Genomic DNA, 15562 nt, shown 5'->3' with positions numbered 1-15562 from the left:
CACAGACAGCGAGCACAGCCTCCACAGACAGCGAGCACAGCCTCCACAGACAGCGAGCACAGCCTCCATTGACAGCGAGCACAGCTGCATGACAGCTTCTTCAGAGTGGACAAAACCAGCAACCCTGAATCACATTAACAATTGGTTTTTCTCATTTCAGGCCATGCTTTCTTGCATCTTCACCTGCTGAGTAATTTGTGACTGGCTACTAAATTCTCTAACAGGCTGCTGATGCTACTATGGCAATCCTCTTACTACAAGCTGAGTGAGCGGAGTGCTTCCTTCGCCTGCTCTCTCCCACTGGGACCATTCTCCAAGGCTGTGTGCTGTCTAGAGCCTGAAACTCCGGTGTGTACATAAACTGGCAACTGTTCTTTCATGTTAGTGAGACACAGATATAGGACTCACTACATGGGTCTTAGAATGCCTATAAGGAAAGACCACGGGAGACTGGTAAAGGAGAAAGGCTAACATCTGTTTAGCTCACCTCTTGGAATCTCACCTCCACTATCTGTGGGCTGTTTTACAAGTCTGTACATTTAAAGACACAGCAGAGCACATGGCCTATGATCAGAGAAAGGCCTGCTGCAGGATGCAGGAAGGATGCTCGTGATAGCTGTCCTGCTGTAAATAATGGTCACTTTCACATATATTAATCTAGTTCATCTCAGAACTGCCAAGGGAAGAACCTCTGTATCCTGGCAGAATGTAGCAGAGAAAAGTATTTCTTCAAGCTTTTTTTCTTGGTTCAATTTCTGCAGAACAACTGCCCCTCTCCTTCACACACAAACACACACAAACACACACACACACACACACACACACACACACATCATCATCATCATCATCATCATCATCCCTCCTTCTTCATGTCAGGCAGGCAGATGCTTAGGCACACCAACACACAAGGCAAAAGGCCTCTGTTCTTGAAAGCACAACTCTAAAGTATACTACCTTTGTCAATAACAATAAACCCGAAACTAATTTTCTAGCTGTCCCACCTGCAAGGCTGAACAATCAAAATCAAGACAAACCCACCAAGGGCTCCTTCCAGTCCCTCAAGTCTCAGGCTCCTTTGGAGGCTGTCGACAACTACATGACAAAGGCTCTTTGCTCTCACTGCGATGCATGGATCCTCAAGAGAGGGAGGGCAGTGTGTGTCCTGTTTGTGCTGCTACCTCCCAGATGCATGAAGTACATATGAATGAATGCTGAATGAACAAATAAACAAATGAATGAGTGGGCTGAGGCAATGCCTCTGAAATTTACTGCAGAGCACACGTGAAACACTATAATTGCACATGACTTTCTAAAATACGTAGGAGAGGCTTTCCTGCTCATATCCCCCAACTGTCATCCTCAGCAGACGTTTAGAGCACTAGCTGCAAGCTCATTCATGCTTTCCTCCCACCAAGGGTGTGGGACAGGGCCTGGCTGAACAGCCAGTGCAGAGTAAGGGAAAGCATGCAATATCATAAGATCAGCACTGAGGACCTGCCTTGGAAGGCAGATACTCAGAGGACATTAGACAGACACAGTGCAAGCCAGACCTAGCTCCACAAAGCTTCTCTACTGACTTTCTCCAGTGAGTATCCCTAAAACAAAGCTCACAGGCAACATCTCTATACTCTCAGGCCTAGCTCCCAATTCAGTTATGGCTTTGTATGATGGGCACCTTGGAACTCAGCCGACCAGAACTATCCTCATGTACCCACGCCTAACTCCCACCTGCTCTTGTCACTGGAGAAGGACTTTCACTCATAGCTTCCATACTCACACAGGAGTGTCCTGCCCTCACCTCAAAGGAGCATATCACTTTACTACTTCATGTCTCCTTCTGTCACCAAGAAACCAGGAATCAGAGGGCCAGGTGAGCCACCTGGGACCCTGCATCTCCTACCCAATTAAATGCCCGGGCACTGGCATAGATAGCCATTTTCCACAAGCCAATCCCTATTCCCAGATAGCAAGACCAAGACCCTTCTGCAGGGGAGGCAAGCTCAGGTGGGATCCTTCTTCACTGCATGTAATGCCAGCTATACAGGACCCCATCAAATCTGGGAGCAGAGTTCCAGGAAGGACCTCTATATTGTCCCCCATGCCTCTCCCATACCCCAAACCATATCCCTCTATCAATCCCACCATGGCATGCTGGAAACTGCTCCTTGTATGCTCCTTATATATGACTCTCCCTGCATCAATCACTCTTAGAACTGGTTTACAACCTAAGAGGGGTACCCTTCTCTACTGTGGCCATTGGCCCACACCAAAGTTCATTAGCCCCCCTGGTTTAACCTAAGAACATGCACAAACCATCCAGGGACTATGAGAACAAGAGGAATACATGCCCACCACCCGATCACATGAGCTCATAAAACAACCTCAAGACCACACCATATGATCTCCACAGGACCCAGAACTGGAAGCCTAGGAGACAAGGTTCATGGCACCCAGACCCTGAACCCAACTAGTTCCTCATCATCTAAGACCATGCCCCAACAAGGCTCTCTGCTCACTTACTGTCTTCTGACAGAGGCCTCCACATTCACTTATTACCAGACCCTTCCATGGCAGGTCTCTGTCCCGCCTTTTATTACCTCAAGCCTTCTAGGCAGGACCTTACCCTGCTCCTCACTCCCCCCAGACCTTTCCATAAAAAGGTTCTCACCAGCCCCTCATTAAATCAAGCCATCCCATGACAAAGCCCATCCCCCTACTACTTCAGATCCTTCAATGGTAAGGCCCTGCCCTGCCCCTCACTGTCTCAGACTATTCCCTAGCTATCAACTCCTTGTCTGAATCAACTCCAAATATACTCGGGGCCTTTCCTTCCTTGGCTTTAAATACACACCAAGAACCTGCCTTACATCGCTAACCAAAACCAAGTGTAATACCTGAACAATGCAAAGTTCATAAATGCTAAATGCTGAGTCAATGACTCCACCTCCAAATGCCTAGCAGACACATGTGGTGGCCAGCAGGACAGGAGAACTGCCAAGCATCGTGTGGGATGAAAAAACTTGGCCCCAGAAGACCAGCATCACTGTTCCCATGATGAGTAGTACTTACTGTGACTCCCCTGACCCTGACTGACCCTACCCAGTCTGTCCCCCAGCAAGCTGCAGAGCTACAGGAAGGTGTGTGGCATGGGTGCAGGGGTATCTGTAATTCCCTGCCTCTTTGCCTCCTACATGACTTGGGCCCCACCCTTGTCCTCCTCCACCCAACAAATAAACACAGCTCAGAGAATTAAATACCACAGTTCTAACCTAACCCCACAAAATCCACCTGGGAATGTCTATGTACACACACAGTGTGCCTTGCCATCCTCTGGGCTGTGGTCACTCACCAGTTACCTTGGTTTACCCTTCTTGGGTGCTCAGCCCTTCTCATCCTCCAGGTCTATATGTCATCTGCTCAGAGATCTGTCACCCACCTAGAGCCAACTGTAGAATCAGGTGGCTGCTTGCTGTGCTAAACCATCCTCCTACTGGGATGCACTAGGAGACAGTTGCCTATCTGTTCAAAGCAACACCCCCAAGGGCTTGCCACCCACACCTGCAGCAGGCCCTGTGTGGTCATGCCATCTGTATGGGTCTGTCTGAGCTTCATGCTGCATCTAGGGGAACCTTCCTGAAAAGCACTATGGAGTGCCCTCCTCAAAGAGGCACCCCCACCAAGGTCCTCTGTGTTCTGATTCCCTGGGAGGAGGTGGGGGGAGAGGACAGAGAGCAAAATGTCAATCATTAGGAGATGGTAACAACTGTTTCCTAGAACTGACCTGGTGACAGCCATTCCTGCCCTCCACATGGACAAGATCTAACTTTCACATAAAAACACAACAAAAAGAGATACTCACTGCCCAAATGGCTACTGGAAAGTGTTGGCTCAGAGATTCTTACCTGGTAAAATTCCCGAAGCCAGTTCTTCTGCAGGTTTTCTGGCTGTAAATGAAGAGGAAAGGGAGAAATTAGAGCACAGCCACAGTCCCAAACAGGGAGCAGGGGCTCCAGGAAGGAGACCTGAGGGCTGACCTCATGAGGGTTGGGGGGTCTGTACTCCACAGAGGGAGACTATCCACACACCCACTGGGCTCTGTGGGCTGCCCTGTGATGCAAAACTAAGCAGTCCTCACTTAGCCAGAGGCAGGGGCCCAGCACCTATGTCCCACTGACAACATCCTTGTTCTGTTCCCAGCTGGGGTTGTAGACAGGGAGACAAGAATAGCACCAAATATCTGCTTCCAAAAGACAGCAAGCCACTCCACAGTGCCATATTAGCATACGTCATCAGACATCATGGGGCTCTTCTGTGAGTTGAGGCAGGAGGAGGATGGTGTGAGGAGGGATTTGGGCAATCAGTCACAATGTTCAGAATTTTCAGGAAACAGAGTGCAGACAGAAAACCCCATGCCATGTATGCACATGTGCTCTCAAACAGGAAGCAGGACCAAAAGAGCCAACTGTCAATCATGACAAGCCCTGTTCAGGGAAGCAGGAAGGAACTGTGGCCACACTAAAAGGCTCCTGAACCCTGAAAGTACACGTATGGTTGTGTCAGTCAGATGTCCTAGATAGACCTTGGTCAAAACGTGGCATGGGGGAAGACAGCCAGTAAGTAGCCCATGAGCAGATGAGTGCTACCCTAGGAATGTCAAAGCCATTCAACAATGAAAATGTACTTTGCACTCTGAAGTACATAATTAATATTGCAAAGGCTATAAACATAATGGTATATATTTATCTGTCTGTTAGTTAATGATTTTTCACAAGGCGTTCCTCTGCCACTGAAACTGAAGTCTCTGCCCAGGTCATCTCAGATAGGCAGAACTTGAACACCCAGAAGCAAGGCTCAGAGGAGCAACACCCAGGCTGCCCAGCCATAGAGAGATCCTAAACCACTCCTAACACTTTGACAACTGAGAGTCCTGAAGATCATGGAGATAGAACTGCAAAAATAATAATAATAATAATAATAATAATAATAATAATAATAATAATAATAATAATAATGAGAAAAAACTGGCAAGGAACAAGAGCATCACAGACCATACATGGAGTACAAGAAGACTCCACCAAGTCTTAAAACACACTTTAGCAGGACTCCCAGGTGAGTCTCACGGCACAGGAAACACTGCCCTGTCCTCACAGAAGGCAGTAATAGGGCACTGCAAAGACAAGCCAGAGTGGGGCAAGGACATGAACAAAATAGGCAAGCATAGACCAAGCAGCTCAGCATCATGTGCCATGGAGCAAATGCCAATCCAAAACCACAGAGTATCCTGGTGGGATGGGGCACACTGTAACCTAACACTGGAAAGCAGAGGCAAGAGGGTCGCTGCAAGTCTGACAGCAGCCTGGTCTACAAACTGACTTCTAGCCTACATAGGTAGAGCCAGTCCTTAAAAATAATTAACTAACTAACTAACTAACTAACTAACTAACCAGACCATCAAGGCAGATTATACCACAGTTAGGATGCTGGACCAGTATCGGAGAAAAGGGTAGCAAACAGAAACCCCCATACTGCTGGCGGCAACAATCAGACTGCTTCTTGAAACTGGACCACCATTCAACCAACAAGTCCACTCCTCTGAATAATCTCCAGATAAGTAAAAATGCACTCTACGTGGAACCTTATGTTGATCAATAGCAGACAAAAGGCAGACATAGCTGAATGCCCACAATCAAAGAAGGAAATGGGGTGTATGCACAGAGGAAAAGCTCAACAGGTTTGATCCTCAGGCCTTACAGACTCTCTAGGCCCAGGTAGAAGCCAAGTCGTGGAAGGTAAGCCCTGCCCAGGCCTCTGAAGGTCTGTGGAGGGTGAGGGTTATCGGCAAGGGATAAAGCAAGGGGCAGTGTAGCCCCCAGAACTTCTCCATGCAGGAGCCCATTGCATCCCCTTCAAGGTAGCCAGAGTCAAGGACAGTGACTCTAGAGCCACCAGTTCTAGCACATGGAACACTAACACAGCCAGAGTTTCCACCTGCAGCACCTTCTCATTGTCATCAAGGGGGCTCTGCACTCCCTGTCAACACTCCAAGTGCCCTTAAGCACTAAAATGGGACTTACTTCACCAAACAAATGCCAAGCCCACCAAGTAAGTCCCCAGTCTGCTCCCAGGCAAAGCTCAGCCATGCTCTCCCAGCCTCTGCCTCCTGGTCCAGAGCCCCACCCAGGGAAGTTCTGCAAAGGAGCTCCATGGTGCTTTGCTCTCCTAATCTTGGGCTTCCCTGTGCTTACAGGAAGTCTCTCAGCAGTGACACTGGCACAAGACCACCCATTCTGCTTGTCATGGGGGTACAACCCAAATAGCTCCCATCTTTCCAGTACTTGCACCTCTCACACCAGTACATGGGTGACATGAGGTTTCAGATTAAGAAAACGGGACCCTTACAAGAGAACAAGAGGACAAGCCATCAGGAATGGCCTGAACTGAGCAAGGACGAAGCCTGAGTTCCAGACTCAGTTCTTATTTCAACAGTACCTGAGCACTTGTCACTTCTGCACTACCTCTACAGAAGCTAAATGAGGAGCTAGCTGAAGGGTCCACGCCCCGAGCCTGGGGCATATACTACTGGCTTCTCCTGTCACACTATAACAACACCACTGAGGGACACCTGCCTAGGAACATAAGGTGTGATGGCACCAGGTCTTTACACAATCCTGGGCTGCCAGGGACTTTAGCATGGTGACATAAATGTGCCTGTATCTCATGGCCACTCAACTGGCTAGGCATGCACTAGGCATGGCTAGGCACTAACATGGTACACCTTTAAGCCAGAGACCCCCCCTTACTGTCTCCCTCCAGTGTAGATTAAAACACACTTTTTAACCTCCATGGGAGCCAGCTGAGCACCTCCGCAGCCTACACCTTCCCCTGACATCCAAATCTTAGTTCCTCACTGTCCACAGAAGCCGAACCCAACATAACATTCTCCTCGCCCAAACATCATCTTTCTTCATATTCTCACATGAGCACAAAACCAGAAAGATGGGAAGGGAAGGCAAGTAATGCCTGGCACAACCCAGATCTGCTGCCATGACACCCCCAAAGGTCCACACTGACCCAACATTCCTTGGTCTGTCTCACACAAAGCAATCCAGCTATACAAGATCTGCTGTGCTAATGCAGTAACTGCCTCATTTGGAAATGGATCAAAACCAGGGTGCCAGAGATCCAGACTGTGTTCTGTACAGAACCTGGCAAGACTCTCCAAAGTGGCCCTGCTAGGAGTCATGCTCAAGGCTACATGGCCATGGCCAAGAGAACATGTGCTGGCACCTCTGGAAGTGCTTCAGGACTGCAGCCCCTCTAATTTAGTTTTTGCATTACATTCATGTTTAGATCATTAATCTGGCTTTTTCCCTACTTTCGCTGTGGATCCACAAGAACTACAATTCAGCACCAAGGCAAGGATAACCTGTCTACTGTATCAGAAGCACTCAACAGCTGTGGAGGAATTAGATGGGAGTCTAACTATATGACTGAAAATACTCTATGGAGAAGTGGGGAGAGAATAACTTGAAAAAACAAGGCCAGCGCCATGAGGCACTAAACTGTCCACCAGCCTCCCCTGGACATAATCCCTCCCACCTGGCCACCCTCCCTAGGTCCTCTTCAACTGCATGCTCACTGCCCTCACCTCACTCATCCCCATTCCTTCCTGCATTCATTCACACTCTTGAAGGCTCCACACTCTCACACACACTCTCTCACACAAGCTCACTCTCGCACACGCTCAGTCTCTCTCAGACACCCTTTCTCTCACACACACTCACTCACACATGCTCTCTCTCACACACTCTTACACACTCACTCTCACACAAGCTCTCTCTGACACACTCTCACTCTCACACACACTCTCTCATATACTCTCACTCTCACACACACTCTCTCACATATGCTCACACTCTCTCACACATGTTCACTTTTGTTGGTGGTATTTTTTTTTTTTTTAAGAAAGAGTTTCTCTGTATAGCCTGGCTGGTCACTCTGTAGACTAGGCTTGGCCTCAAACTCAGAGATCTGTCTGCCTCTGTCTCCCGAGTGCTGGGATTAATGGTGTGTAGCACCACTACCCAGCCTACATGCTCACTCCTACAGGCTCTACATTTATTTATGCCCACCCTCACCTGTACCCATACTCAAGCAATGCACTTACTCTCAGGCTCCACACCCACCCATGCCCACACCCACACTGTCTCACCTACTCAAACATTTGTTCTCTCATGCACTACCACACTTGTCTCTCTCAGACCACCACACTCTCACAGCCCTGCCCCTAAGAGTGGCCACTACTGTAGTGATGCCCCATTCCTCAGCTCTCCATGGCTCTGCCCACACGCAGCCCATCCCCATGTCCTGTGCTTCTACCATCAAAAGAGGCTGAGCACCTTGCTGGCCAGAGTGCCCAGCCCCAATCTGCTGCATTTCTTCCCCTCCTGGGCTTTGTTCCTGCCACAGCCAGGGCAGTCTGCAGTGCCTCTCATCCCTCAGTAAAAGACAATGATCTCCAGATCTTCAGAGCCACCTGGCATGACTCCTGACCCTCTACCCATACCCCACAGTGTAGACCCTTCCTTCTCTGGTATCAGGGCCTCTACATTTTGTCCTCAGCATCTTAGAAGCTCAACACTGCTACCATGTATGGCTACAAGCCACCTCCTCCCCAAGCATGCCCTCCCTGGGTCACGAAGGCTCCTCAACCTACTGTTAATCCTAAGCTCCTATTTTTCTGTCCCCACAAACAAGCTACATGATATTCCTACCCTGCCTTTCCTCAGAGACTGTCACCTCCTAGCCCTATGCATTTATTCCTAGCCTGACCTGAACTGTAAGTCTCAATATGATGGTGACATCAACCATCATCAGGTGCTAGGACACAGGCAAACAGAGCTAGACCGAGAAATGGCTGTAACTGAAACAACCTCTCCTTGACAACCATAACAGCAGAGGACAGGGATGAAGACACCAAGACAAATGCATGGGGCAGAAAACTGCAGAGCAAATACCAGAATTTGCTGAAGGGGAAGGAAAAGCAACCAGGCCAGAGAGAAGATGGTAAACCTGCCGCACTGGAGCAGGAAGATGGCCATAGACAGCCCTGAGCAAATTGCATAACACCTCCCAAGATGTGGAAAAACACCAGCATGACTATGGCTAGCCACAGAGGGGCACAAGGAGTAAACTAATGCAAGCACTAGTGAGAGCAAGCAAACTGGGAGAAAGTCAGGGGAAGGCTGGCTGGCTTTGAGCAGTCACCCCTCAAAGCAGGGCAGGGCACTCACAAACATGGCCTCACATGAAAATGCAGCCAAAGCTTCCCTTCTGGAAGTGAGAAGACCTGCAGGGATGACCCTCTTACAGTAATAAGGGTTCATCTCCAATTCAGCAGTCCTCTTCTACTTCTGTGCTCTTCCCCATTATCCCAGAACAGAATCTAACCCCTTTAAGCTGGGGACAGCAGACACTGTCAGGTAGCCTGCGCCCTGATGGTTATTGGTCTGTGATGTTGGCCACCACAAGGATGGAGATTTCTGAGAGGTCAGATCTCTAGGTGATTTTTGATTTCCTATAATGCTTTTTTAATGGGGGAAAAAAGGACTTTCATGGAATGGCTTCATTTTAATAGAAAGCATGTAAGAGTTGAGACTGGCCTCTTAGCATGTCTGTCACACATCCCTAACAAAAAACATGCAGAGATGCCAAGGCAGCCTGTTGACACTATCCCCCAGAAGACCTAGGAAGGGAAGATGGAAAGTTGACAGGAGATGCCTGGTAACCTCTCACGGGTGAGGTTAGGCAACAAACAAAGAATTCCAGGCCAGTGGGTAAATCTTTATTTCCAGAATACTATATATATCGGATTCTTTCTTTACTCTACAACAAAATCCAAAGGAATTTGAGAGGTAAACAATAAACTTGAAACCTCAAAAGAATAAGAAAGGAAAAAGCCAATAGCTACTCAATGCTAAAAAACATAAGCCAATAGCAGTGGCTAATGCTGGTGTGCTGTGGTATGCTCAGTGGTGTTGATGTCTTGGGTTCAATTTCCAGTACTAAAATAACAATATCTTAACTTAATTTATAAGTAGAGGTACATGTCTTTCTGGATATAAAATATAAAGAAAGGACTAGAGAGATGACTTAGTGGGTAAGAGCATTGGCTGTTTTTCCAGGGTACCCATGTTTAATTCCCAGTACCCACATGGTAGCTAAAAATTCACAACTCAAATCTCCCAGGAGACATGATATCCAATTCTGTCCTCCATAGGCACTGCACACATGTGGCACACAGATGTCAGGAAAAACACTGATACACATAAAAACAAATTAAATGTAAAAAAATTTTAATTAAAAAAAGAGAGAACATAGTGGAACACGTGCCCCTGTGGCATGGTGGAGCATCTTTGGGTACATTCCCAACAGTGGTATAGCTGGGTCTTCATATAGTTCTATTTCCAATTCTCTGAAGAACCTACAGATTGATTTCCAGAGTGGTTGTACCAGTTTGCAATCCCACCAGCAATGGAAAAGTGTTCCTCTTTCTCCACATCCTCTCCAACATGTGTTGTCACCTGAGGTTTTGATCTTAGCTATTCTGATTGGTGTAAAGTGGAATCTCAGGGTCATTTTGATTTGCATTTCTCTGATCAATAAGGACTTTGAACATTTCTTTAGGTGCTTCTCAGCAACCTGGGAGGTAAGAGACTCTCAGGAATCAAAGGAGGGACCTTAGATGAAATGCCTGACAGTAGGGAGAGGGAACTTATAGAGCCCACCTCCAGCAGGAAGACAGGGCATCAAATGAGGGATGGAGTTGCCATCCCATAGTCACATCTCTGACCCATAATTGTTCCTGTCTGAAAGAATTACAGGAATGGAAATGGAGAGGAGCCTGAGGAAAAGAAGGTCCAGCAAGCAACAGGCCCAAAGTGGGATCCAGCTCAAGGGGAGGTCCCAAGGCCTGACACTATTACTGAGGCTATGGAGCGCTCACAAAAAGGGACCTATCATGACTGCCCTCCAAAAGACCCAACAAGCAGTTGAAAGAGTCAGATGCAGATATTTGCACCCAACCAATGGACACAGCAGCTGACCCCTGTTGTTGAAGGCTGAAAGAAGCTGAGGAGAAGGGCGATCCTGTAGGAGGACCAGCAGTCTCAATTAATCTGCCCCCCCCCGAGATCTCTCAAACACTGGACCACCAAATAGACAGCATATGCCAGCTGATATGAGGCCCCCAACACACATACAGTAGAGGACTTCCCGGTCTGTGTTCATTCAGAGATGATGCACCTAACCCTCAAGAGACTGGAGGCCCCAGGGAGTTTAGAGATCAGGTGGGGTAAGAAGTGGGGGCATCCATGTGGAGACAGAGGGGGTGGGGAAGAGGTGTGGGGTGTAGAGCAGACGGAGGGTGGATGGGGGGTGGGGAATGTAATATGGAGTGTAAAAAATAAATTAATTTATAAATAAAATCAGGTTAAAAAGGTTAAAAAAATAAATTAAATAAATAAAAAAAAAGAGAGAGACACCTGAGGAAATGTCCACAATTTTAAAATGCAACACCCAAAAGACCCAAAGCAATGCACACCTACTACAGGAAGAGTGTTACTGCTGAGGCCAGGAGCAAGGCAAAGACACACACCCTTCTGCACCACACAGCACTGAAGTGGAAGCTTAAGGGTTCTGTGGAAAGTCCAGGAGATGGCACTGTGCTGGGGCAAACTCACGAAGAACATTTAGCTGAAGGGGACACAGGAGAAAGGATGTTCTGCTAAAGCAAGCATGTGAAAGGACACATGATGAAGGATTCTTTGCTAACACACATGTATTGGTCTGCCTTACACTGCATAAGTGAGCTGCATTTGTCAGGACTCCATAGAAAGAATTGCACCAAAAAACTTCTGGTGGTGTGCTGAAGTTTCTTGCCACTTCTGCAGACTTGGGCTGATTGGCAGAGTGATGTCAGCTGAAACAGATGCACATGCTGAGGCAAGACCCGTGGAAGACACGGGACAGTGACAGAGACTGGACTAGCTATGCAATGCTTGTTAGTCTCATATCTTTGCTGATCTTCATCAATTCGCTAAGAAAGGCACAACCCAGAACTTTTCCTGGCATTCCTGTTGGGCCTGGTCCCTCTTGCTGATTTATGCTAAGGCTGAGGCCTGGCTGTCTCTGCTAGGTAGTGCCTCCTCTGCTGATTTGTGTTTGCTATCCTGACTCTACCAAACTAGCCTGCTGATATATTTATGAAGTGTTTGAGTGGATCAAGCTGCTACTACTAATCTGTAAACTAAACTGCCAATTTCCAGACAATACAGATGGGAATTGCTCTAAAGGACCATTTCTAGAGAAACAGGTCCACTTCCCTCGTACCTTTTCTTTTCCACTACCTCTGGTGGGTGGTGGACTAAAAGGAAGGTTTAAAGTGTATAAAAAACATCATTAAAAATAGACTTTAAAAAAATTAAAGTTACACAGCAATGCACATCCCAATGAGAAAACTCAAGCAAGGGAAAAAAAGAAAGGTGTCAAACTGAAAGAGAAAGGAGGAATTATCTCTTCTCAAAGACTACATGATTTTGGAAATACAAAATTCAAAAATTATACATAAACAGAGAAAACTCTTAGAACTAATATGTTTAGCAAAACAGCTAGATGAAGAATCATCATCACACACACATACAAAGAGAGAGAGGGACAGAGAGAGAGAGAGAGAGAGAGAGAGAGAGAGAGAGAGAGAGAGAGAGAGAGAGTTTTATTTCTTAAACCCACAATAAACAATCCGAAAACCAATTTTTTTTAAAAAAAAAATCTCATTTAGGAAAACATCATAAGGAACAAACAGGAATTAAACAAGGAGGCAAAATACTGTATACTCCACAGTGCGAAATGTGAGACAAAGAGCCCAGATACCACAGCCACAGCTGCAAAGATGCTGGTGACAGCTGCAGAGTCTGAGGGCCAGTGGAGAAGCTGGCACGGTCCACAGAGATCCACAGCCAATGCAGTAGGCAGCAAAACACCTAAAGGTTTTTCACAGAAACAGAAAACTAACTCTATTCTAACAACAACACAGAACTCTCAGGGAACCCCAAAATATCCAAAATAATCTTAAAAAAAAAAGGAACAAATTATACCAGGCATGATACCTATTATCCTGGCACTAGGGAGTCTAAGGCAAGAGAAAGGAAATGAGGATGAGGAGGTGGAAGGGGAGGAAGAAGAAGAGGGGAGAAGAGGAAGAGGGAAAGAAAAGAGAAGTAAGGAGCAGGAAGGGAAGAAAGAAAAAGAAAAAAGGAAGAGAGAGAAGGGAAGAAGAGGGTAGAGGAAGGAAAGGGAAGAAGAGGGAGAAGGGAAGAGGAAGATGGTCGGGAGGGAGGAGGAGCTGCTACAACAGCAGCAGCAAGAAGTTGGAGGCCCCCACTACATAGTGCCAACCACCTTTAGACCTGCAGAAAAACAGGTCAGCATGGACTGGCATAGAGGAAGACCACAGATGGATGGGACAGACCAGAGAGCCTATGAATAAGCCCTGACTGGCAGTTCTGTGAAGTGTGACATGGATACCAGAGCCACCCAGCGGGCAAACTCTTACTCCATGACCATTAGTACAGAAAAGGTGGGTAGGGAAATACTAAGAGCAGCAATGTCATCCCAGCAGCCAGCCCTGGGCTGGGCATGGCCAGGTCAGCTGAAACGTTTTACCAAACTAGAGGAGGTTCAGGGCCAGCAATAACAAGAGGCTTCGTAAATTCAACCTAATTAAGGTGAAGAGAATTCTGGGTCTATGACAGACACAGTAGTATGTCTGTAATCCTGGCACTCAGGAGGGCTGAGGCAAAAGGATTGAGTCCCGGGCCAGCTACTGCTATATAGCAAAGCCCTATCTCAAAGAGGGGAACATAGGGGAAAAAAGGGGTAATCCTGGACTAGAATGGCAAACCTACAGCAACCTTACAACACACAGCAGAAGTGGGAGAGGCTGGAAATAAACACGGGTATGAGCAGACTATCATAGTCTCACAGTCAGAGACCTGAGTACAGTCTTGAATACTGCATAAAGGGGCTGGAGTGTCAGACCACCCTTAATCCCATCAGGTCAGGGAGGAAGTAGAAGCAGGAAGACCTCTGGAGTTTAAGGATAGCCTCATCTACATAGCAAGTTCCAAGGCAGCTAGGAATAAGACCCTGTCTCACACCAGGCAATGGTGGCGCATGCCTTTAATCACAGCACTTGGGAGGCAGAGGTAGGCAGATTTCTGAGTTTGAGACCAGCCTGGTCTACAGAGTGATTTCCAGGATAGCCAGGGCTATACAGAGAAACCCTGTCTCAAAAACAAAAAAACAAACAAAAGACCCTGTCTCAGAAAAGCAAAAATCCAATACAATAAAATCCTGCATAAAGGATCAGCAAGTTGGTTCTCTGGGTGAGGATACCTACACACAAGGCTGGAGACCTGAGTTCAATACCCAAAACCCATGTAAAGGCAGACAGAGAATCAATTCCACAAAGTTGTATTCTAACCTTCACACCTGCATCATAGCATGTGCATATCTCTGTCTCTCTGTCTCTGTCTCTCTCTGTCTGTCTCTCTCTAATTTTTACAAATAAGAAAAACGCTGCATATAAAAGATAACCCCACAACCCTACTGATATTGCTCCCACATTCTTACAGATGTATGGGAAAACATGCTCTCTTGAATGTCACAGCAGAAATGGCAATCTGACATCCTAATATTTGCCTCTAATTTTCTCCCAACAAATATAAGGGTTGTAATAGCGCAGGCAAGAACATATGGGCACAAAACATGTCCATCAGCTGTGGAGTGAGGCAGGCATCTTGAAGTCCTGCTGAGTCCTCCTTCACATACTTCTACCTGTTCTTCCCTCCAGAATGCAAAATGATGGTTTATGATCAACACAGAAGCTTCTACCTTAAAGAAGCTAGCATTATCCCAGTACTCAGGAGTTGGAGAGGAGAGAGCTACAAGTTAGAGGGCAGCCTGCACCACACAGCCAGAGAAAGGGCAGTGGGGAGGAAGGGGGGATGGGCAAAATGTAGCACACCTTCAGACAAGTCCTCTGCAGCAAGGACCAGGCAGCAGAGACCCTCCCCCACAGCCCGTGGATCCTCTCCACAGGATTCCAAATAGGAAAGGAGGAAACACCACATTTTGGAATAGCCGTCATTCCTTCAGGCAGTGGTTCCTTCTTTTTCTTTCTTTTATTCTTATAAGTACCATGCACTGCTTTCACATTTTTAACTCTTCAAGGTCTGAGGAAGAAAACCACCAAAGCATTTAGAATGCTGTAGCCAACACTGAATAACCACAAGTGGCTGAAGTAGCAATTAAAGACAGGCAATAGAGAGAGGAAATATGTGCAGCTTCTATGAAAGCTGTGGGCCAAGTCCTGGCTGTATAAAAAGTCACTAGATAAGCCAGAAAGGGATCATTAGCGTGCAAGTGAGGGAGAGAGGGAGGGAGGGAGAGAGAGAGGGAGGGAGGGAGAGAGAGAGGGGGGGGGAGAGAGAGAGAGAGAGGG

General features: G+C 47.1%; 1 protein-coding gene across 6 annotated transcripts in view; it reads right to left on the bottom strand.

The window, feature by feature from the left end:
- Nucleotides 1-15562, bottom strand: part of Inpp5a (inositol polyphosphate-5-phosphatase A) — a 186826-nt gene that overhangs the window by 123806 nt on the left and 47458 nt on the right. For all 6 annotated transcript variants that reach the window (XM_031388695.1, XM_031388693.1, XM_031388691.1 and 3 more), the window contains exon 2: nucleotides 3903-3944. In XM_031388695.1, coding sequence (XP_031244555.1) covers nucleotides 3903-3944 — 42 coding nt within the window. The remainder of the gene's footprint in view (nucleotides 1-3902; nucleotides 3945-15562) is intronic.

Source organism: Mastomys coucha, unplaced genomic scaffold, assembly GCF_008632895.1.
Source record: "Mastomys coucha isolate ucsf_1 unplaced genomic scaffold, UCSF_Mcou_1 pScaffold21, whole genome shotgun sequence".
Classification (NCBI taxonomy): Eukaryota; Metazoa; Chordata; class Mammalia; order Rodentia; family Muridae; genus Mastomys; species Mastomys coucha.
The sequence above is the reverse complement of the archived record's forward strand: the minus strand, read 5'-3'. Positions and strand labels throughout refer to the sequence as shown.